At 50.1% G+C, this 21,658-nt stretch overlaps 2 protein-coding genes across 2 annotated transcripts in view; both read right to left on the reverse strand.

Annotated features, from left to right (window-relative positions):
* Positions 1–21,658, reverse strand: part of YTHDF2 (YTH N6-methyladenosine RNA binding protein F2) — a 276,572-nt gene that overhangs the window by 65,962 nt on the left and 188,952 nt on the right. The window lies entirely within an intron of this gene.
* Positions 11,746–13,733, reverse strand: ID3 (inhibitor of DNA binding 3). Its single transcript, XM_032802911.2, has 3 exons — positions 13,256–13,733; positions 12,993–13,074; positions 11,746–12,289 (listed from the first exon to the last, which is right to left on the reverse strand). The coding sequence occupies exons 1-2, from the start codon at positions 13,574–13,576 to the stop codon at positions 13,018–13,020; spliced, it is 378 nt and encodes a 125-aa protein (XP_032658802.1). The 5' UTR covers positions 13,577–13,733; the 3' UTR covers positions 11,746–12,289; positions 12,993–13,017.

A 21,658-nucleotide genomic window follows, 5' to 3' on the forward strand; every position in this document is an offset into this window, starting at 1 on the left:
CCCATAGCCCCACTGCCACTGGCTTGGCACCCACAGATTTCTACTGAGCCAGTGGCAGTGGGGCTATGGGCTAGGTATTCAGCCCCGAGAAGTGCCCTGTGTGGGTGGTAGTGATGGACTGCTCCCCCCTCACTCCAGACCAGGGAGCCCCGTGGCCACATGAGCTCCCACAGGCCTGGCGCCACGTGCTGTGTGGAAGGCTGTGGTGGATGTCCCTCCCTTCCTGTGTCCCACAGGGCACAGGGGGAGCTGGCCCCAGCCCCACCTATCCTGCCTCCTGCGGCAGAACCACACAGTCTGCTACCTACATCCCGGTACAGCTCCAGGCCCCAGCACGCCAACTGCGTGCTTGGGGCGGCAATCTGCGGGGGGCGCTCTGCCAGCGCCGCGAGGTCAGCAGGCAGGCTGCCTCTGGCAATTTGCCTGCGGAGGGTCTGCTGGTCCCACGGCTTCGGAGGACCTCCCGCAGGCACGGGACCAGCGGATCCTCCGCAGGCAAAACACCGGAGGCAGCCTGCCTGCCGTGCTTGGAGCGGCAAAATCCCTAGAGCCGCCCCTGCCTACATCCAGGGCCTGCTGCTGCCTTCATACCTCAGTGTCGCCATCGGGGCCCTGCCTAGCTGTCAGCACGGCCCTGGGTGCCAACCCGCAGTACCTTGTGCTCCACCGTGGGAGAGCACGGTGCGGTCCTGCCTGGTTGCTCTCTGCCAGTCCTCCCTTAATGATTTCCAGCTGCCTTCCAATATCCTGTTAGCCCTAAGAGCCCCGACCTCTCCTCCTCTCCCAAGCTCCCTCTGGTACATTTCTGCCAGCCTGATTCATGCCTCAGGCATTCAGCAGCTGTCCCTACTGGTGCCTGCTCTCCGCTAACCTGGCCTGGAGGGCTCAGCCCCTAACGCCAGGCTCCTGGTCTGGAAGCACTGGCCGCCCCACCTTTCGGTCCAGGGAGGGCTGATGTGGCCCAGGAGGAGCAATTGCAGCAGAGGAAATGCAGGGATAAACGGTGGAAGTTCTGCTTCTTTTGTTCTTTGTGCTCACGCCTCTGGGATCTGCGTCTTCTCAGCCGCTGTCCCTGGCTGGAATCTCCTCTCCTCTCTGTTCGGGAGGCAGCTGGGTCACGTCCTGCCTCGCCCCGGCTGAGATAATGCCGGAGGAGGCTGACCTGGGGGGGCTGCAGGCAAGCAGGGAACATCCAGCACTCCGGCCTGCTGCGGCTCTGTCGGGTGTCACACCACCCCTGCCTTGAATTGTGCTGGGAGGTGGCATAACCCCAGCACCTGGAGGCTTGGCAGGATGGGGGAGAAGCAGCTCGATTAGCTAAGAGCTAGGGCTGAACTGTGGCAATCCTGGGGCAGGGCGAGGAATGAGATAAAGTGGGCCTGGGTGGATCCTGCATGAGATGGGGGACTCAAGAGACCTGGGGTCAGTGTCTGGCTCCGGCTCCTTGTCTGACATTGGTCAAGATACTTCATCCACCCTGTGCCTCAGGTCCCCAGCCTGGGGTAGCAGCATGCCCCTCCCTCCGAGGGGTGCACTGAGGATCAAACCCTGTGATGGGGGCCTAGCCAACGTCTGCTCTTGCACCGTGCATGTCAGGGCAGTTACATCAGCGAAAGGAGCAGCGAAAGGAGCAGCGAAAGGACAATATCATGGTGAGGTCTCTCTTGTTGGCTTCCCTTCCCCTCTGCTCAGCAGGGCTAGAGAGAATCACACTGACCTGCCATTTCTGTCTGACCCTCTAGGGTAATTCACGCCTTGTGCCCCTCGTCCTGGATGCACCTGGAATTTGCCTTTCCAGCCAGGTGGCCAGTGTGCAGCATGGTCACCCTGGGCACCAGCTTCCAGGAAAGCCGAACAGCCGGGCCCCCGCACCTCCAGGAGCACTGTGCTGCTGGGCCCCCGCACTTCCAGGAGCGCCATGCCGCCGGGCCCCCGTGCCTCCAGGAGAGCCGAGCCGCCGGGCCCCAATGCCTCCAGGAAAGCCGAGCCGCCGGGCCCCCGCGCCTCCAGGAAAGCCGAGCCGCCGGGCCCCCGTGCTTCCAGGAGAGCCGAGCCGCCAGGCCCCAATGCCTCCAGGAGTGCCGAGCCGCCAGACCCCCGCATCTCCAGGAAAGCCGAGCCGCCGGGCCCTCGTGCCTCCAGGAGAGCCAAGCTGCCGGGCCCCTGCACCTCCAGGAGAGTCGAGCCACCAGGCCCCCGCGCCTCCAGGAGAGTCGAGCCGCCAGGCCCCCGCACCTCCAGGAGTGCTGAGCCGCTGGGCCCCCGTGCCTCCAGGAGTGCCAAGCCTCTGGGCCCCCGCGCCTCCAGGACAGCCGAGCCGCCGGGCCCCCGCGCCTCCAGGAGTGCTGTGCCGCCAGGCCCCCGCGCCTCCAGGAAAGCCGAGCCACCTGGCCCTTGCGCCTCCAGGAGAGCCGAGCCGCTGGGCCCCTGCTCCTCCAGGAGTGCCGTACTGCCAGGCCCCTGCACCTCCAGGAGTGCCGTACTGCCGGGCCCCTGCTCCTCCAGGAATGCTGAGCCGCCGGGCCCCTGCATTTTTGTTTGTTTGGGGTTTTTTTGCATCACTGATTGGCTGGTTTTTTGTTGGCCTTTGCTCGGCCACTGAGAGGCAGCACCGAAAATGTTTTCTGCCTGGGTTGGCAAACTGGCTAGGCCCACACCTGGCAGCTGGTTGGAAGGGAGCGTTCCCACCAGTTGCCATCAATCACCCGCTTAACCCACTGCCACTCCACACGCTGTTTACATGGAGGTGCAGGATCGGTTATTGCCCTGAAAAGACGGAGGAAATATAGGCCACAAATACATCACTCCAGCTCCTTCTTCTTGGGCCTGTTCATTGCCTCCGCACTGGGCCAGCCTCCTCTTCGGTGGGATGAGAGGATTTCAGAGACACCCCGATACATTCCTCATCCTCGTTGGTTTGGGGCTTGTCTGCATGGGTAACTCAATCTAGACTAACTAAAGGTGCAAATTTAAAATGAATTTATTCAACCAAATTTAGCGCCTGTGTGGAATAAAGAGGGGGAGGGGCTCAATTTGGCTTTCGAAAGTAGAGGAATTATTCCAGAACAGAGTGTCCACATGGGGAACTATTCCAGAGTAGCTGTTGTGGAATAGGTTGCTCCGTAATTCCTGTGCCGGTCAGTTTCCACACACAGATCAGCACTTGGAGCTTGGGAGGTGTCCAGGAGAAGCTGGATTCCTTGTATTTATGGCAGGAGCGACATGGAAGCCAAGCCCATCTGAACAGGAGTCGAGAGGGAGAAGGGAAGCATTGAGGCATCTTAACACACACTCTTCACAGCTTCGCCTGTCTCTGACCAGGCACTGCTCAGAGGAAGCTTGGGCTGCTAGAATTCAGCGGCCATCCAATAGCTAGTGTTATCAATGGAGACACAGCCAGATCCCAGATCCCTTCCACCCCCAAAACTCTCACTGGCTTTAATATGAGATATGGGTGCACAGGGAATACAGATCTGACCTTGCATTTAATAGGAACTTCAATTTGCTTCAACTCAGTCTTTTCTATTGCAATCATTCCCTCCCCTCCCTATATTCACATCTGATCCTTTCCTTGACAAGTGCTAAGAACACCACCATGGGCCAGCAACACCAGTTCAATCCAATACCAGATACTTGGTTCCTTGGATCTGGCCCCAGCAGTGTCTGAGGGGACTGAGAACGAGGGGGAGAAATCGATTTGGTGGTGATCGTTGTGTTCAGGACATTGTTGTGAATTGCATTCCGGTGCCCCCTAGGAGTCCCGACAGGGATCAGGCCCCCTTGTGCTGGGCAGGGTACAAGCACACAGTGAGATCCAGCCCCTGCCCAGAAGAGCTCACGGCCTAAATAGGCAAGAGAGAACAGATGGATTCCCAGTTTTGCAGCTGGAGAACTGAGACTTCGAGACCTTCAGGACCGTGCCCCAGGACCCAGGGAGCAGCTGGGGCAGAACAGAGAGCTGAGCCCTTACCCATAGGGCTTCTGTTCCTCCAGCCAGAGCAGGAGGCTGCTTCCCAGGCAGTTTGTAAATTAACTCCACCTTCCGTCGCTCCCTCTGCAGGTCCAAAGTATTCGCCACCTGGGAGACAAGAAGCTGCAAAACAAGCCGGGGGGAACTGAAGCTGGGGCCAAGGTCCTGGGGCCAAGTCTGTTCTGCGGATCCAGACCTGGGATCTGCAGGTCCAACTCTGCTGAGCTTGTTCTTTTAAGTGTTTGCTCCCTCTCACAGGGATGTTCAAAAGTGACCAGTGCTTGTGGGGGAGGGCTCAGCGTTCAATCTGAAACACCTCCAAGGAGCCTGATTTTCAGAGGGCGAGGGCTCTGCACCAGCTGAAAAATCAGGCCCCCTTTAAGGTGTCTCATGTCCGATGCGCAAAACTCAAGGCACCTTCAAATCACTAGTCTGTCCTGAAGAGACGGCTGCTTTCTCCGTTCTGTGCACCGCCCGTTCAGTTAGAACGGAAAAGAACAGTTTGCATCTATCTACATTGGGTATTCAGACGGTCAGCTCTTGGGGACAGGGCTGCCCCCTACTCTGTTTGTACACCACCGAGCACAACAGGGGCCCAATTTTGGTTGGCTCTCAGGCACTAGCATAACAAACATGAACAGCATAGGCTGCAGCTTGGACTCACGTCCTTGTGCACCCCTCCGAAGAGCAAGATTAAACCCTTCTGTAACTCCCCTGAAGGCAATGGGGTGACACAGGGAATAGACTTGAACCAAGATACCCAGGGGGATAAAGCAGAGAAGGTCTTGGCATTCAGGCCAGATACACAGGACCATGAATTCACTTGTAGGCACCTTCGTCCGCCAGTATGATTGGGCCCTATCACCACGTGGCTCCGATTCCTCCATTCTGACCGGCTCCTGTCGTTCTCCAAATGAAAGAAAAAGTTGCCAGAGAAACCAATTCCAACATCTTTCCCTGCCCCATCCTCCATTCCCTTCCTAGCCCCACCCACCCCCTTTCCAGTGCTTTTAAAAAAAGCAGTTACAGTGATATTAAGTAACTCTCTATAAAAGGACAACCCTGGTCTCCGTTTTGCTTCTTGTGCAACAATTCCATAGCAGCTGTGCTAACTATATGGGTCAAAAGATTTTCCACCTGCTGGTGCCACAAACTCAAGGCTAGGAACTGAAATCCATCTGGGTTCTTCCTGTCTCTCACTTGGTCACTGGGGATGAAGACTCTTCAGGGTCGTACTCAGGAGCTGGCTGTGCTGATGCGGTAGATTAGACCCCCACCTCGCTCCTCTGTAGCTGTGTTAGGTCTGCAGGAATCACAGGCGCAACCATTGACTCACATGACGGAAGATCAGCAGATACTGAGGAATTACTAGGACCTTTGCCACCCATCTCAAGACACACAGGGCAGACATGCTATGTATAAAGAGGCTTATTTTTCATGACCATACCCTCATTCTAAAGCAGATGGCCAGTAACTTTGATCAGAATGAAGACAAGGGTGTTTTGTGTGTAAACAATACTTTCCATTTCTCCAGTGCCTTCCATGGCCTTCCAGCCATGACATTAACCCCCACCCAGCCCTCTGTGTGGCACGGTCAGTAGGAAGGTTCCTGGTTTACAGATGAGGGGAAACCTGCTGCACAGAGAGGCAATGGCAGAAAATTTTCAGCCTGAAGTCAGACACCTGAATCCAGATTCGGCCCCAATAAGGGACAACTCTAATTCTTCCCATTGAAGCCAATGGGAGCTGCAGGTCTTCAGCCCTTCCGGAAACCTGGCTGTTCCTTCCCCACCAAATTTGACCTACACACCTTGCCCTAGGTCACACGATAAGTTCAGGGCCGAACTGAGCCTAGGACCCAGGAATCCTGCTATAACCCCAACACTCCCACCACCTGAATAACCTGGCATTAACTGAGGGCAGCTCTCGTTTAAATACATCCACTGCGACTGACATCATGCACAGCACAGGGACCAGTGCATAACCTCTTCCAGTCCCCGCTCCCTCCCGCCTTCCCCATGTGACTCAGGCCAATAGCAACCCAGGCGTGGGAGGGAAAGCCACAAAGACGCAGAGAAGTGGAGTGCAGGGCGAGATGTGTGTCAGAGCACGGTGATGCAAGAACACATGTTCTCCCATGGTACTCATGGCAGGGAAATCCTGGGAAGACCGGGTGATGTACCCGCACACATGACCTTGGACCGACTGCAGGATTTGTGCAAAACTCACCAGGGTAGTCACTCACTCACTCCTCCTAAAAAAGGCTCGTGATCATTGGAGGTGGCATTCTTCCCTCTGAGAAGGACCGAGTCCCCCAGCACTTTTGTGCTCCGGCCACAGTCAAACATCAAGTAAGTTACATTAGGCTCCACTAAAATCTGCCCTGGCAGTTTCAATTGCATGGTTCTTCACTTCCTGTCACTGCTTAGAGGTTGCCCCAGCTGCTGCGTTCCACCATGAGGTGGCTGCATTTTAGTGGTGGGTGAAGTGATCCTTACATGCATTTTGAACATTAGGATGTTCCCTTTGGCCAGGCGCCGTGATTGTGTGTTTTAAAGACAGAGAAACAGAGCACGAACCTCTTCATCCCATTAGTGAGAAGTCACTCACTGGAGCAGTGCAGGGACTCTGAGACATGGGGAAGGGGTTCACTGCCTGGGCCATGCAGATCACATGCTGCACATGTATAGAGCGGCTCGTAAGAATAATTTGTTGAGCTGGTAACAGGGACCACCCCGGTCATGCTCCCAGCATAAGGCTATGCTAGAAATGCTACAGCTGCACCGCTGCAGTGTAGACAGGGATCAGGCTGTCACTGTAGTAAATCCATCTCTCTGAGAAGCAGTAGCTAGGTCAAGGGAAGAATTCTGGGGCTTGGGGCAGCTTACTCCCATTGCACAGGGCATGCAGTTTTTCACAGCAAGGCAGTTCAGCCAGACTAACGTTGTAGCATAAACCAGCCGTGATCAGGGACATCAGGACTGGAGCCTCTGGAGTCAAGCAGAAAGGAAACACACAAGCAGATGCAGAGCTCTGGCTTCTTTGACTGAGCCAGGCCGTACGCAGTCTTAGAACATGTCACTGCACCCATGTTCCCATCTCAACAGAAGGGATTTTGCTATTGCTGTTAATCCACCTCTCCGAGGGGCACCTTGTAAATCAGGGGTAGACAACCCATGGCACGTGTGCCAATGGCGTCACGCAAGCTGATTTTCAGTGGCACTCACACTGCCCGTGTCCTGGCCACTGGTCCAGAAGGCTCTGCATTTTAATTTAATTTTAAATGAAGCTTCTTAAACATTTTAAAAACTTTATTTACTTTACATACAATAGTTTAGTTCTGTATTATAGACTTATAGAAAGAGATCTTCTAAAAACATTAGAATGTATTACCGGCACGTGAAACCTTAAATTAGAGTGAATGAATGAAGACTCGGCCCAGCACTTCTGAAAGGTTGCCGACCCCTGTGGTAGATCAGTGGAAGAATTCTTCTGTCCACCTAGCTGCATCTCCACTGGGGATTAGGTCAACCGAACTACAGCGCACAGGGGGTTACATTTTTCACAGCCCTGAACAACATAGCTAGATCTAATCTTTAATTGTGGACCAAGCCTTACTCTGTCCCGGGTATGACTGCAGGAAATCCATGCTGCCTTCTGGAGCCTCACTCATGAAGGAGCCTGTCAACACTATTTCTTAGGGCTTGCATTTACACCCCCCCACACCCACACATACACACGCTTTCCTTCACCGGATGCTCCTGGTAGCAACGTCACTCTCTTCTCTAGAAGGTGAGGCGATGACACGTGTCAATTTAAACAGCCTCTCCCGGAAAACGGAGCTTGCGTTACCAATCGTGAGGCCAAACTTATCCTTGATGCCATACTTTTTTCCTCAGAAGATCGCAATGTGCTTTCCAAAGGGCAGTAAGTGTCATTCTACCCATTTTATAGAGGGCAAACTGAGACAGGAAGGCACCTAGCCAGATCAGTGGTAAAGCCAAGGCTAGCACCCAAGTCCAATCCCCTATCTACTGCGTCACCCTGACTTCAGTGGAGTTACAGCCGGGACCAGGGAGTCACATTAAGTCCATACATGCACACAGCTGGGGTCAGGTAAGGAAAAGGAAGATCGGCAGTTACATCACCCTAAATGGTTTGGTCTTATCTGAGAGATTAACCGCCTCCTATGATTGATTCCACAGCCAACGAGGCAGGCAAGCCTGGACCTGGGTTAATTGGGGGCGAGAGGGGCGACTGACACCAGAGCATTCTCAGTAAGTGACCATCGAGGCTGCAGTTGGCTTCCCCATCGGTCCAACACAACTATTATTTATATCACAGCAAGCACCAGCGTCCAGCCAAGAGCTGGGCCTCACGGTGCCAGGTGCTGTACACACAGCAGTAAGGCAGTCCCTGTCCCAGGGAGCTTAGTCTCAATACACAAGGCAGATAAAGGGTGGCAGCAGGCACAGAGAGGGGCAGGGACTTGTCCGCCCTCAGGCAGCAGAACTGGAGATACCACGTCCCCGGCTTACAATGCCTTAAACCACTAGACCGTGCTGCCAGTTGGCAACCTATAGGGCACTCTGTAAAAGTCTAACTTTCCCCCCAAGCTTTTGGGACCTTTCCCAACAGGGAACTGGAGAAGGATCAAGAATTCATTTCACCTACATCACTGAAGAATAGAAGTGACCTTTGCTCAGTACCATCCAGGCTGGGTTTCAACTCTTGATTTAAAGGTGAAAGACTGTAGACCCTACAACCACCCCCCAAGCCATATTGCACATTCCTCAGACCTGTGCCACTTTCTAGCTGCATTCTCAACTCAAAACCTCCACCTCAACTTGAAAGGTCTCCATAGCCACTGCTAATCCCCCTGGACCTACCCTAGGGAGCCATGAATGGCACCAAAGCAGAACTCTTCACTCAGGAAGCAGAGGGCAACTAGAGGATTCATTCTACCATGAGCTACTGGCACCAGCGTGAGCTAGGAATACAGGTAGAGGAGATAGCTCTTTGGCTGGTGGATCAGGGACATGGGTGGGAGTGACCTATGCAACCACATAGGCCTCTGGCTAACCCAACTCCAGCCAAGTATATGGGTTCATACCCACTCAGATAGGCCAGTCACTCACCTTTGAATGATCAGACACAAGGCTACAGCACAGCTGTTTACACATTCAAGGGACTGCCCAGTTGGCATTTGTTGATGGGGTCCATCCCTGAGCTGATTTACAAGGTGGGCTCCAAGTTATTTCTGCTCAAGAGAAATGGAAAACTGTAGAGCACGGGAGGGCAATTCTGAGGTTTGGGATAATTTTGTAAGGACGACATGTTGTCCACTGATTAGAGCAGAATATGCAAGACCAGACTTCTGGGTTCTTCTATTCAGAGCTATGGAAGGGGGTCTAGGGTTGAGAGCAGGTGAGATTTGAAGCCAGGACTCCTGGGTTCTGTTCACAGCGAGAGGGTCTATTAAGTGATTAAGAGCTCATGAGTTCTCTAGCCAGTTCTGTCCCTTGCTCCATGATCTCGAATACACCACTTAACATCCCTGTAAACTCACACACATTATTACTGGCCTTGCAACAGAGGTAAGATCTTGAGATAAAAGTGACAGCAGGGACATGAGAGTTACCTGAATTAATCAGGTACCTCACCTCCAGTTTGGTTGGAAGCCACCTATGATGGGTCCAGGAACTATTGAGACTTCCAGTATTCCAACTCAATTAACCTTGGATCTCACGGACCTGCAAAGGTTAGGGCTATGCTACAAGCCTGCTGCATCTTCAAGATTAGGAGGACCTAAGCAATCTGCAGGCACTCTACAAACTGGTTAACCCAAGACTTTGCACCAGAGACCAGAAGCACCCCGTTTGTATGCAGGATGAGGTATTAGTAACACCCATGGAGACACTCTGGCCTACCTAGAGAAGGATGAGATATAATGGGTCAAGACAGCACCTATATACTTCAAAGCACTAGAACTTCCCCCTCTCCTCCTTGGGATGGTACACATGGCAGACCTCATTTGCCCCCACACAAGCAAAAACCACCCACAGCAGGAAAGTTTATTTATGGCATGGTAATTAGGCCTTCTTGTCAAGGGAGGTGTAACGAGACACACCTATTGGATCCAATCGGATTCATCCCAGTGTCAACTCTAGGGAACTTGGTTCATTTTGTCTGATGGCAGCTGGGAGATCACAGCACAGCACCCAATCTGTCTAGTGCTACTCAACCAGGGCTGTAACAAATCTACAGTCCCCCTTGACCACGTTCCATTAATCCAATGGTTTTTGGACTTTTGTGCTGGTGACTCCTTTCACATACAAAGTCTCTGCGTATGACCCCCCCCCCCAATAAGTGAAAAGCACAATATATTTAACACCATTACAAATGCTGGAGGCAAAGCGGGGTTTGGGGTGGAGGCTGACAGCTTACGCCCCACCATGAAATAATCTTGCAACCCCCTGAGGGGTCCTGACCCCCCATTTGAGAACCCCTGCATTATGGAACTGGCTTCCTATAACCCACAGCTTGTGACAGCAGTCAAGCACTGTGCTTCCTGTTGGGATTTTTCAGATTGCTTGGCCTGGCCTTTGTGTGATCTACACTGTTGCAGAGGGAAAGGAGGCAGAGAACCTGGAGCATGTTGGAGGAAGCTGGCTGGAACAGGGCAATCTGAACCAGTAAAGGCCAAAACAACTTTTAAGAAAAATAAATAAAAAAAAGAGGTGGTGGGGTTTCAACTAGAAACTGATCACAACACCAATCCATCATCTTTAAGCCTTTAACTGTATTTTTTTTTTTTTTTTTTACCTAGACCTCATTTACCTGCATGCTGTGCAAAAGAACACTAAAGGTTCTGGATTTAGACCAACACCAATATCCAGAACGGGACTGGCCCTTTAGGTCAAACAAAAAAATTCCTTTAAAAAGGCTTGCCCAGTTATGCTGCTTTTGCATACCCCCACAGAGGACTGTCTACGAAGCAACTGTAGGTCCATAAGCCATTTCAAGGCCTTCTGTGACCCTGTGGATACCATCAGCTATTACGCTACTGAGCCCATTAGAGCGGGAGGGGAAAAAAAAAAATCACACCCACAGAGGTAACAACAGCAGTAGGAAATACTTTTGTCCATGGCCACCTTACGCCCCATATCACTATCCATTCAAACTCTGACCTGGCACTTCCATTGATAGGGGTCAGGCCCATCTTACCTAACAGTCCTGTTCTGCAAAAGAGGTGAAATTAACTAACAAGGTTGATTCTTACTAGGATACATGATTTGATATCTTAAGCCCTAATAGTGCTATTAGCCTAAAAATCACTGAACTGCAAATTCAGCTTGATTCAAGTAATAGTGTCATTCCTCTCACAGACAGCGTGAAGTGGAAACTCAATATAGCAATGGATCAATTTTATTGCAATTGCTTTTTGTAAAGTTACTTCGCTCCCCGAAGCTAGTTTCAAGTTCCAAGGAAGTAACCCTGAAGTGACTTTCAGAATTTTGGGGCAAGGGAAGGACTATTAAAAAAACCAAACAAAATTTTATTATGTAAAATCTTTTTAACTTTTATAAAAAGTTTATAAAGCAAGTACAATGCATGATCGCAGAAATTCACCTTCCTGCAAAAAAGGTACAAATGTTATACTCTATTATAGAGTTCAACAATAAACATGAGGCCACAGCCCCAGAACAGCTAAGTTTTGAAATTCTTGTTGGTATTAACCCCTACCCAGCCCCCTTTAAGGATTTTTTTTTAAAAAACACACTATAATCCAAAATATACATACAACTGCATCTCTGCAAGTCTTTTTAAAGCATGTTGTGGTCTCCTTTACAGCCAGCCACGTTTTAAGGAGATCTATATAATGACTGGGGAGCCAGTCTAGCACGCTTGGGATTCTGCAAACATAAAACACTGATCTTACAGTGCAGATGATGCTCAAGGAGTCAGGAGTTCCCAGCATTTCTTGCCCTTGTGCAATGAGGCGGTTAAAATTCAAACAGTCAAGAGTTCAGATCCATTTAGTTGGGGGATGGAGGGGGCCGCATCATAGTCTTTCCTGGCCTGTTGAGATTTATTTTCAGGCAAGAGAAGCAGACCGGGGAAGCGGAAACAGTATTGAAAAACCAGCCAAGCATCCAATGCCTTGTGCCACATGCTCCACAGACAATATCTGGAAGATAAAGGCTAAGGTCCCTTCCATTACTGGATGCATGGGGTTGAAGTCTGATCCTTTCCAAGTCAAGGTCTCTCTTCTCCTCCCTTGGAGAGAACCAAGTGTTGTGATCCCACACCTGCAGTCTGAATGGGGTAGAGGGGAGGGGGGCGGGGGATGAGAGAGAAAGAGACATGTCAGTTATTAAGAGCAGATCAGAGGCAGGTCTGCACTAGACATCCTGGCGCCAGAGAGAGGAAACTTCTATTTACCTCCAGCTGATAAGGAATCAGGAACCAACACTCATGCTGGATGTTTGCTAATTGGCAGCAAGAAAAAAAAAAAAAAAAGGACAAGCCCTTCTGTTTCTAACTCTCTACAGATGGATCTAAAATTACACAGATTAGAAGGGAGGGACACGTTTGGCGGTGCCTTCCTGCCTGAAAACATTTCTCCCCCTCCCCCTTCAAAAAATAAAGCCTCTTGATTCTATTAATTTCACCAAGGCTGTGTAAGCAGCTGCAGAGTCCGCTATAAAAAGCGCCGACATTGGACCGAGAATGACTCCATTTGCAGGAACTGGAAAGAGACTGCATCGCGGGCACAAGCACGGACAATGGCTACAGCTCTCATCCCGCTACAGGGCTGTTAAAAACACCCCCCTCGATCAAACGCCAGAGCAGAGACGCGAGGGATGCGCAGCGCCCAAGCAGCGCGGATCGCACGAAGGGGGCAGTTTAAAATCCTCCCATCCCTGGTTTAGCTTGGAGCCGCTCACGCGAATTCCCAGGGCCAGAGAAGCGGGCTGGGAATGGAAACTGACAAGGAAGCGCGTGGTCCATGTCTTACCTGGTGGAAGGTGGGGGACGGGACATTAATGGCACAAACGTCTCTCGTCTTTCGAGCACAGTTCAGAGGCGAGCTCAGAGGCCTGCAGAGAGAAGGGAAATAAGTAAGTAAAGGGGGGACCTGGTGTGGGGGCTCTTTTCCCCTGGGGGCAAAGCCCCACCAGCCGATTTCTGCCTGTACAGCGCACTACCCGGCTGGAGGAAAGGTGCCCCTGATGCAGGGCCGATCCCATGAAGATCCACCAGCCGGGATCCCGTCCTTACCTTCAGGGAGAGGAGGGAGGTCTCGGCGGACGGGTCCTGGCCCTTCGCCTGCTCCTCCAGCACGATCTGCAGGTCGAAGATGTAGTCGATGACGTGCTGCAGGATCTCCACCTGGCTCAGCTTGGTGCCCTGCGGGATGCCCGGCACCAGCTCGCGCAGCTTGGAGTAGCAATCGTTCATGTCGTAGAGCAGGCTCATGGGCTCCTCCAGCGCCGAGCTCTTGCCGGGGCTGCCCCGGGCGATGGCCAGGCTCTGGTCCGACAGGCAGCACACGGCTTCGTAGCAGCTCCTGACGGACCGCACCGGGCTGATGGCTTTCATGGTCCGGGCTGGGCTGGGCTGGGCTGGCAGCGCTGGGTGGGTGTCTCAGGCTGGCAGATCCCCCCGCCCCCGGCTGGCTGCTTTGCACTTCTCGCTGGCGATGCAATCCCAGGCGTGCAAATCCCTACTCCTCAGTGCAACGGGCTGCCGGCGGCTCGCCCCCTCCGGCCTTTTATACGCCAGGCGCTTCGGCTCCGCCCCGTTCTATGCAAACGAGCCGCGCCGCTGTCCCCGCCCCCTCCCACTTCTCCCTCTCTGGTGACAGTCGGTGGAAATGTTGCATTGAGGGTTTACAAGTGGCTGAAATGGCAAAGCAGGTTTCCATTGGCTTGGGCTGACACCAAAGAGCAGAGGACATGAAAGGAATGAGGAAGCTCTGATTACAAACGGGGCGGATCTAGCTCTCACCCCCCCCCCCGTTTTTTTGTTTAACTCCAGTAAAACGATTTAAAATTCAAAGTATATTTCTCCTCCCGTGCATCGTTTTTAATCCCGTCCCTTTTAAAGCAAAAAAAAAAAAAAAAGGGACAAAAAGCTTTGCCTGGAAAAGACAAACCCCGCTTTCAAAGTGCATGTTTTGCAAAGCCCATTCCCAGGCTGCAGCCCCTACAACTTCAGAACCCACAAAAGCCATAAATCCCCTCACAGCAGAGAATTTTTGTAGGGTTTTTTTTTTTTTTAAGGGGGATCTTGTAAGAAATTAGTGGCGCCTTGTTCCTCAATTTGCTGCTCATATGACCTCCAGACTTTCTGCCGTCAGGAATTATCTTGTGACCAGAAAAAAAAATGTAATTGCGGTAAAGCTGAGGTTACCGTGGAGAAAACAGATTTGGGTCAGCAACTCTGACTGCAGAAACTTTTTTTTTTGGGGGGGGGGGGGCAGGGAATATATAGAAGTATGGGTTTATTTTATTTGAAACAACAGGAACAGGGTAAAATTGACATGGTTATATTGGTTTAACTAAAAGGACAAAACTTTATGGGTGGGTCCCACTTTTGAGGTGTAGACAAGACCCAATTCCCTTGGGGCCTTATTCCCACCCACATTTGAGTGTAAATCCAGAGTAACTCCACTGAAGTCAATGTGAGAGTCGAATCAGGCATTAAAAGAGAGTTTTGGTGGAAGGGGAGTGGAGGGGCTGAGAACAGGGTATCAAAAGTTCTCTTTATATTTTAACTTGATTTTAAAAATCAATCTCAGATGGGCTGTGTGATATAAATTATTGATCCCAAGCCTGGAGATTTTCCCAAGGGCCAGCTCTTTATTTTGGAATGTGTTTTGATTATTTGTGAGTGGGCAACTGCAATGGAAATAATACTTTATGGCCCATGACAATGGTGTATGCCATTTAATTCCCCCCTAGCCCATTACTGGTTCCCCAAATCCCTTTCTTGCTATTTCTGTTAATACTACTTCTTAAACTGTCTTATTTCAGGGGCTCTGGGGGAGGCCAGGGCACCTGGAGTAAATTATGCCTGCCCACAAGTACAATTTACTCCAGAGCTGCCTAAAACCTAGGTTGTGTGTGTGTTTTTCCAAAACAACAAAACATAGTGTTTTTTTTTTTATTTTGGCTTTTCTCTCTTCTGCTTTCACATTTAGCTAGGCTTGGAAAAAATCACTTCCCCAACCCCCTTGGGTACACAGCTCTAACCAGGGTCAATTTCCATGTTTTTAAACAGTCTGCATGTCACAATGAGTTTTTTTTAAATATATATTTATTTTTTGGGGGGGGGGTTGCTTAGTATAATGGAAAAGCTATTTAAATTATTCATTCCTTCAAGACCTTAGATTGCACATTACTAAATCTTTATTTAAAAAGTAGTTATTTTTTAAAGTAGATAGTTTTTGATAACCCTATTATTTTCTCCTCCTCCCTCACCCTTCTATATTCCTCTGGCCCTGCCAATTCTCACTCCTTTAAGAGTAAGGAGACTCCCTAATTTCGGATTAATTTTAAGGCCTTTTTTAAAAAAAATCCTCTCTCTCTGAGGAAATAAATTGCAATAAAATACTTTCAACCCTCACTCCAAATTTGTTTGGAAATCTTCATTCAAATGGTGGCAGCTGGAGAATAAACCTCAACTTGATGGGGCAGCGGGTTTTTGTTTGTTTTTAAAGAAAAATAATCATCTTTAACCCATTTTTCAGAACCTGGGTTATTGGCCTGGACTATCCAAAGGCTGTTCTCTCCCCCCCCCGCCAATTTTTTTTAATGTTAAGTTTTGAAAATTTTGTTAGCACTCCTGCAAGTCACCATACGTCCTAATGCCTCCCAAAATGTTTCCCAGCCTTGCCCCCCCAGCCCTGTGCTTTTTTTTTCCATTTAACCCCCTCACACACAAACATTCCATCTTTAAAACTGAGCGATTGCATTGGAATATCCCCAAGGCTGATTTTTCAAATAACTTTTTTTTTCGGTGTGGCAAAGATTCTCTCTGTGCAACATGTTTGGCTGTTTGGACAGGCAGCCCCGGAGCATCCCTGAACTTTCTGTTCCCACTCTTGCTCCCTACCCCCCCCTTCCCGGCCCCCCCAGTCCTCCTTGCATTTTTTATTTTTATGAAAGGATGTCATTAAGGCTTTTGTTTGAACTGTTTTTGTTTAAGAACTTTTCTCACAATCCTATTTTTTGTTGAGGAATCTGCTCCCTTTGCCCAGCTGTGGCCCTCTCCCTCCAGCTGTGTTGATCTAACTCTCCGCTCCAGACAGCCTGGCGCCAGCCTTGCGAACGTCATGCATTCACACAGGGATGCGTGGCCAAGGCAACCTTTCCGCCGCCATAGCCACCGAACTGGAACCTCGCGGTCCAGCCAATGAGAGGCCGGGGAGGCGCTTTCGCGTTCGAAGGGGCGTGGCCTCGCTGGGGGAATAGAACCTTGAGTAGCAAAATTAGCTTCGATTCTGGGAACGTGCAAACATTTCTGCACGAGGCTGTTGCTTCCCCTCCCCTGTCTTTTAACTACAGTTTGGTGGGGCTGGATCATTTCTGGCCTTTTCTGGGAACTGATTCCTATTGAAAGCCAAGAATCAGAATATTATTATCACTTACAGTTGAGGCAAGTTGGGGAGTTATGAAGTCAGTTTTGTTGGCAGAGCAGTATTCCCCCCTGCTCCTCCCCCAGAAAGCTCTGGAGTGCAGTGATTTCATGTCGAGAATGGCCTACGCTGTGTGTGTTTTATTAACAAAAATTGGTGGTTTGGGTACAGTGCTATGCCCCGAGAGCGAACTTTTCAGAACAAGCCCCATAAAGCTCACAGCAGGGACTGGTGTTCGCCTCCTAGGCTCTTTGATTCACCTGGAATCATTTGTAAAGGGGGAAAGTCAGGGAATACCCATCATCCCCTCCCAAACTCTCTTCTACAGCTCTAAATGTTCACTAATTTCTCTATAAGGCAACATACCCCATCCTCACCCTTTCCCTGAAGTCCCTTTTACTGGTTATGGGTTGCTACATATATTGTAACGTGCATCAGTTCTGCAACCCCGGGGATTTTTCTGTGGCTTGCTTCTCTCTAGGAATTTCTCAAATAAATTGCTGCCAAATGTGCCCGTGAGAAGTTCTGTTAAGCTCAAACCTTTACAAACAGAACAAAAAACAGAGGTGGCAGGATACGAAATAGAGTAAGGCTTCTGGCTTTCAGGATGTGATATTTTGGGGTAGGAGAATGGAAGTGAGGATAGGACTGATGATTGGAAGACTGGGATGGGAGTTGCATTTAGTTTATCATACCAACCTAACCTCAAGCTGTTGGAGAGGGACTCGGGCTTTGGGGGATTTTCTCAGGGCTCCGGCATCTTCAGGATTCCTGGCAGCGCTGCATCCATGAAAGTGATTAAGAACAGAAGAGAGGAGGAGGAACAGAGATATATGCCCAAGAAAATTACAAAGAAGACAGTTCTTCCACAGTGGTCATCTGGATTCACTTTCTGGACAAGGGCTGGCTCAAATCTTGTCCCAAATCTTTTGGGACCTTCACTTCTGTCCCCTTTTTCACAATCAAAACAAGAACTAGGGGGGAAAAAAAACAGCTGGCCAGGCAAGCTCACTTGAGCCCTGATTCAGGAAGGCATTTAAGCACATGCTTAACTTTAAGTTTGTGCTTATGTCCAATTTACTTTTTGTTTCTAATTGTCTGCGCTTGTGGATCTGGGACAAATTTATTAAAATCAATGGATAATTTTAAAGCCAGAGGAAAAATTAGAGCAGCTGATTAAGAAACAAGCAGTGGTCTCTTAAATATGTTGTGAAATTCTCTTCTCAAATGGGACCCTCTTCCCATCTGACCCTAGGCAAAACAACTGGCATGCAATGTGTGAGGGAGAGGGGGAATAACATAAGGAACTAGGCTCACGCGCCACACTGGTAGGTTTGGCTGCATCTACACAAGCAACATTTGGTAATTATGCCCACATGTTAAGGTCCTGATTCAGCAAGGCATTTATGCACATGCTTAAGCCTATCCCTATTCAGCACAGCACGGAAGCAAATGGCCCGTTGAAATCAATAGGCTTGAAGTACATGTTGTGCTGAATAGCAATGGATTGCTAAATCAGAGCCGAAATGCCCATGGTCAGAGAGCAAATTGGTAGCCATGCAGGGCATGGAGACCGGGTGGTCTGCCACCCAGCCCTGTGCTGTTACCAGACAATGCTACCCCTGTAAATAAATTGTTTGACATCGTTTAGGATATCTGGCACGACAGCCTACTCCTTCCTCTAACTATAGGGCGACATGATGAAACTATCAATTAAAAAGTCTCCGTTAGGCCTGTCGACTATCTTAAACTACTGTGTTTTTTTTTAACCAAAATTGTTCTCAGATTCTTTAGAATCTTTGAACCCAACTGAAGGAGTGTCTTAAATCCCAGGCTTCTCAACTAGTTGCTCCAAAAACATGACCAAACTCCAGCAGGCCGGTGCTGCATGGGTGCTTCCCCCGCAATGCTCATTTTACTGGCAGATCAGTCCATGGGAACTTTTCCATTATTGGATCAAGCCTTAAGAGAAGCGTCTCTTTTGCTTTTTTTGCCAAGGGGAACTTAGTTCATGTTTAGACCCGGTTGCTTCTTGCGGCCTTTGTTTGGAGAACCAGATTGAAGGAGTAAGCCTGGAGCAGCGCTTGGGGAGTGATTATTCTTCACTCGCTGGCTAATGATTTGTTCGCAGTATCTCCAAGTCCACCCAGACCAGGCGCCATGTGCTGTAACTGCTGTTGCGATAACCAGTCTTGCGGATACAGGACATAGAGGAATGGATTTTTCTCTCAGCTGCCTGGCTGTAAATCTGGAGTAACTCCACACTGTGTAATAGACAGCAGGACCTGGCTCAGGGATGCTGTACAATGCAGCTGGCACAGCATTAGGCAGCTTCATAGCTACAGCTCAGTAGTGTTTCCAGAGTAAGCCAGACATCTCCCTTCATCTTCTTTACCCATTATTTTAAATGATTAAATCGTGGGAGGAGATGGAGCAAAGTCACAACGAACTTTAGTAAAGATGGAGGGAGCTGGACTAGATGATCTCTCGTGGTCCCTTCCAGCCCTGCATTGCTAGGATAGCATAGGCAGCTACCAGGTTAGATTGGAAGCTGTTTGGGGCAAGGACCAGCTTTTTGGTCTTTGTACAGCACCAAGCACGCTGGGGCCATGGTCCATGATGGGGGCTCCGAGGCTCTGCTGCAGCACAAACAACAATAGTGATGGTTCCACTCCCAGAAACGAGTGGCAGGTGAACATCAAAGGGTTTTGAGTCTGGATGCTTAAAGTTAACGATATGATCCGTTTAAAAGCTACAACACTGGGCTAGAAATCTGATGGGAGCAGCCTTCATCAGGAGGTTTGTAAAATATCTTCACAATTAACTAAAGGAAATGAAGCTTTTCAAATACAAAGTCTGACTTACCTGTGGGACTCACTGAGACTCCATTATATATCGCCAAGGAAAAAGCTGGGGAGGATTCCTAAAATCATTTGACATTTCTATTGCAAGAATAGCATCACCCACACTAGGATAAATGTCTATAAGGGATATAAACGGTCAGATGTTAGGGCATAAGCCAACCACTAACTGGCATTATGAAGGAATTACCCCTATGGGATGAAGGTTGCAAAACTGTCTATATGGATTTCTCACGTTCCTCTAAAGCATCTGGTACCAGCCACGGTCAGTGATAGGCTATTGATCCACTGGGAATTCTTATGCTCCTAGGTCCACTCCTGTGGCTAGTAGCCCAGGGTACAGAGATAGTCACAACAACGGGAGATATTTGTGAGGGCTGGAATGGAAAGTCCGACATACATTTCAGAGCCTACAGCAAGGTTTGGCTCAGGTTCTGTTCAAGAGATGAGCCAGAGATTGCGGGGAGGAGGCGGCTTATGTTTCTAAACCTGTTTGTCTTCCCCAAAGCAGCTTTGTCTAGTGGTTAAAGCACAGGATGCCAAGTTGAGAATAGTTCCGTTCCTACCACTGACTAGCTGCATGACCCTGGCTGGGTCACTACACATTCACGTGCCTCCGTTTTCCCCCAGGGATAACAACACTAGCCTAACTTCCAGGGATGCTGAGAGTCTTCATTCACAAACATTCACAGTCAACCTGTGGAACTCCTTGCCAGAGGATATTGTGAAGGCTAAAGCTATAACAGGGTTCAAAAAGGAACTAGATAAGTTCATGGAGGATAGGTCCATCAATGGCTATTAGTCATGATGGGCAGGGATGGTGTCCCTAGTCTCTGTTTGCCAGAAGCTGGGAATGGGCGACACGAGATGGATCACTTGATGATTCCCTGTTCTGTTCATTCCCTCTGGGGCACCTGGCACTGGCCACTGTCGGAAGACAGGATACTGGGCTAGAGGGACCTTTGGTCTGACCCAGTCTGGCCATTGCTATGGTCTAATATTAGTGCGCATGGAAAATGCTATAGGCGAAGTATTGTGACCACAACAAATGTCCTTCAGATGACAAACCCCAACATCACCTAGAGATTCCAACCAAGCTTGTGGCCTCACTGTGCTAGGACGGTGCTGTCCAGATACGTGGTGAGAGACAGTCCCTACCCCAAAGAGCTTACAATCTAAATAGACAAGACAGCCACAGGGGTTCATCCAAGGTGACACCACAGGCCAGTGGAACAGTTGGGAACAGACCCCAGGTCTCCTGAGAGCCAGACTGGCGTCCTATCCATTCAACCACGTTGCCTCTAACAGGAGACGCAGACACCAAAGAAGCCACATAATGCTTCTTTCACTTCCTGCTTCCTCCCTAGAGAGACATTGGAATGAAACAGCAAAGGTTGCCCTTGCCTGATGGCAGCCTGCTCTTGGCTTGGTTTGGCAAGTGTGTCCCCCCCACCCCCCAGTTCCTTTTTTGAACGATCGAGAAATTTTGGGCCCGATTTGCTGCATGTTTACACTGGCGTATCCCTCCTGGCCTCAGCGGAGTCCCTGCTGGCTTGCCCCTGTGAGCGAGAGGTGAATCCGGCCCTGTCGCTCGGTGATTTATGATCCTACCTTAAACCCTTCGTGCTTTGCTGTCATCACCTCTGTCATCAGCCCCCCTGCTTTGCCCCACTCAGCTTCTTTGTCATCAGACAACATGTGGACCTTGCAAGAACCCAACAGATGAGATAAAAGATAACCGGGTTTGGATAAAGAGTTGATGCCGCTTAGTGCTGCTGTCCTCCCTGCAACCTGCTGCAGTGCAAACACTTTGTGGCACCAGGCAGGATTTGCCTGTCCCTGGATGGCTCGGGTGCTGGTAGCAGGGTCAGCCGTTCACCTTGAGGTCACCGCTCCGAATCTGGTTCAGGTTAGCAGTGATGGAAACTGGGCTCAGGTGGCCTGTGTGGAATTTGGGGGAAGAGGGGGGAGATCTAGTTCCTAGCAGATCAGGCTGTGTGCCACACAAGCTGCCACCACCCCTGGCTGTAGCACTGAATGGGCATCCATCCAGAGCTACCTCCTCTCCCTTAGGGGTGGTTCATTGGGGGAGCGGAGGCAGCTTCAGTTGCCGCTGTGAATAAACGAACAGCTGCGGTCTCTTAACTTTACAAAGGACACAGAAGAGTCCCCTCTGCATCT

This window comes from Chelonoidis abingdonii, chromosome 25 (genome assembly GCF_003597395.2).
Source record: "Chelonoidis abingdonii isolate Lonesome George chromosome 25, CheloAbing_2.0, whole genome shotgun sequence".
In the NCBI taxonomy this organism is placed as follows: Eukaryota; Metazoa; Chordata; order Testudines; family Testudinidae; genus Chelonoidis; species Chelonoidis abingdonii.

Excerpts from the sequence above, each read along its gene's own strand:
- ID3 (XM_032802911.2), bottom strand. The coding sequence starts at position 13,576 with ATGAAAGCCATCAGCCCGGTGCGGTCCGTCAGGAGCTGCTACGAAGCC. Across the intron at positions 13,075-13,255 it reads CCTCCCTCCTCTCCCTGAAG|GCCTCTGAGCTCGCCTCTGA; the intron begins GTAAGGACGGGA and ends TTCTCTCTGCAG.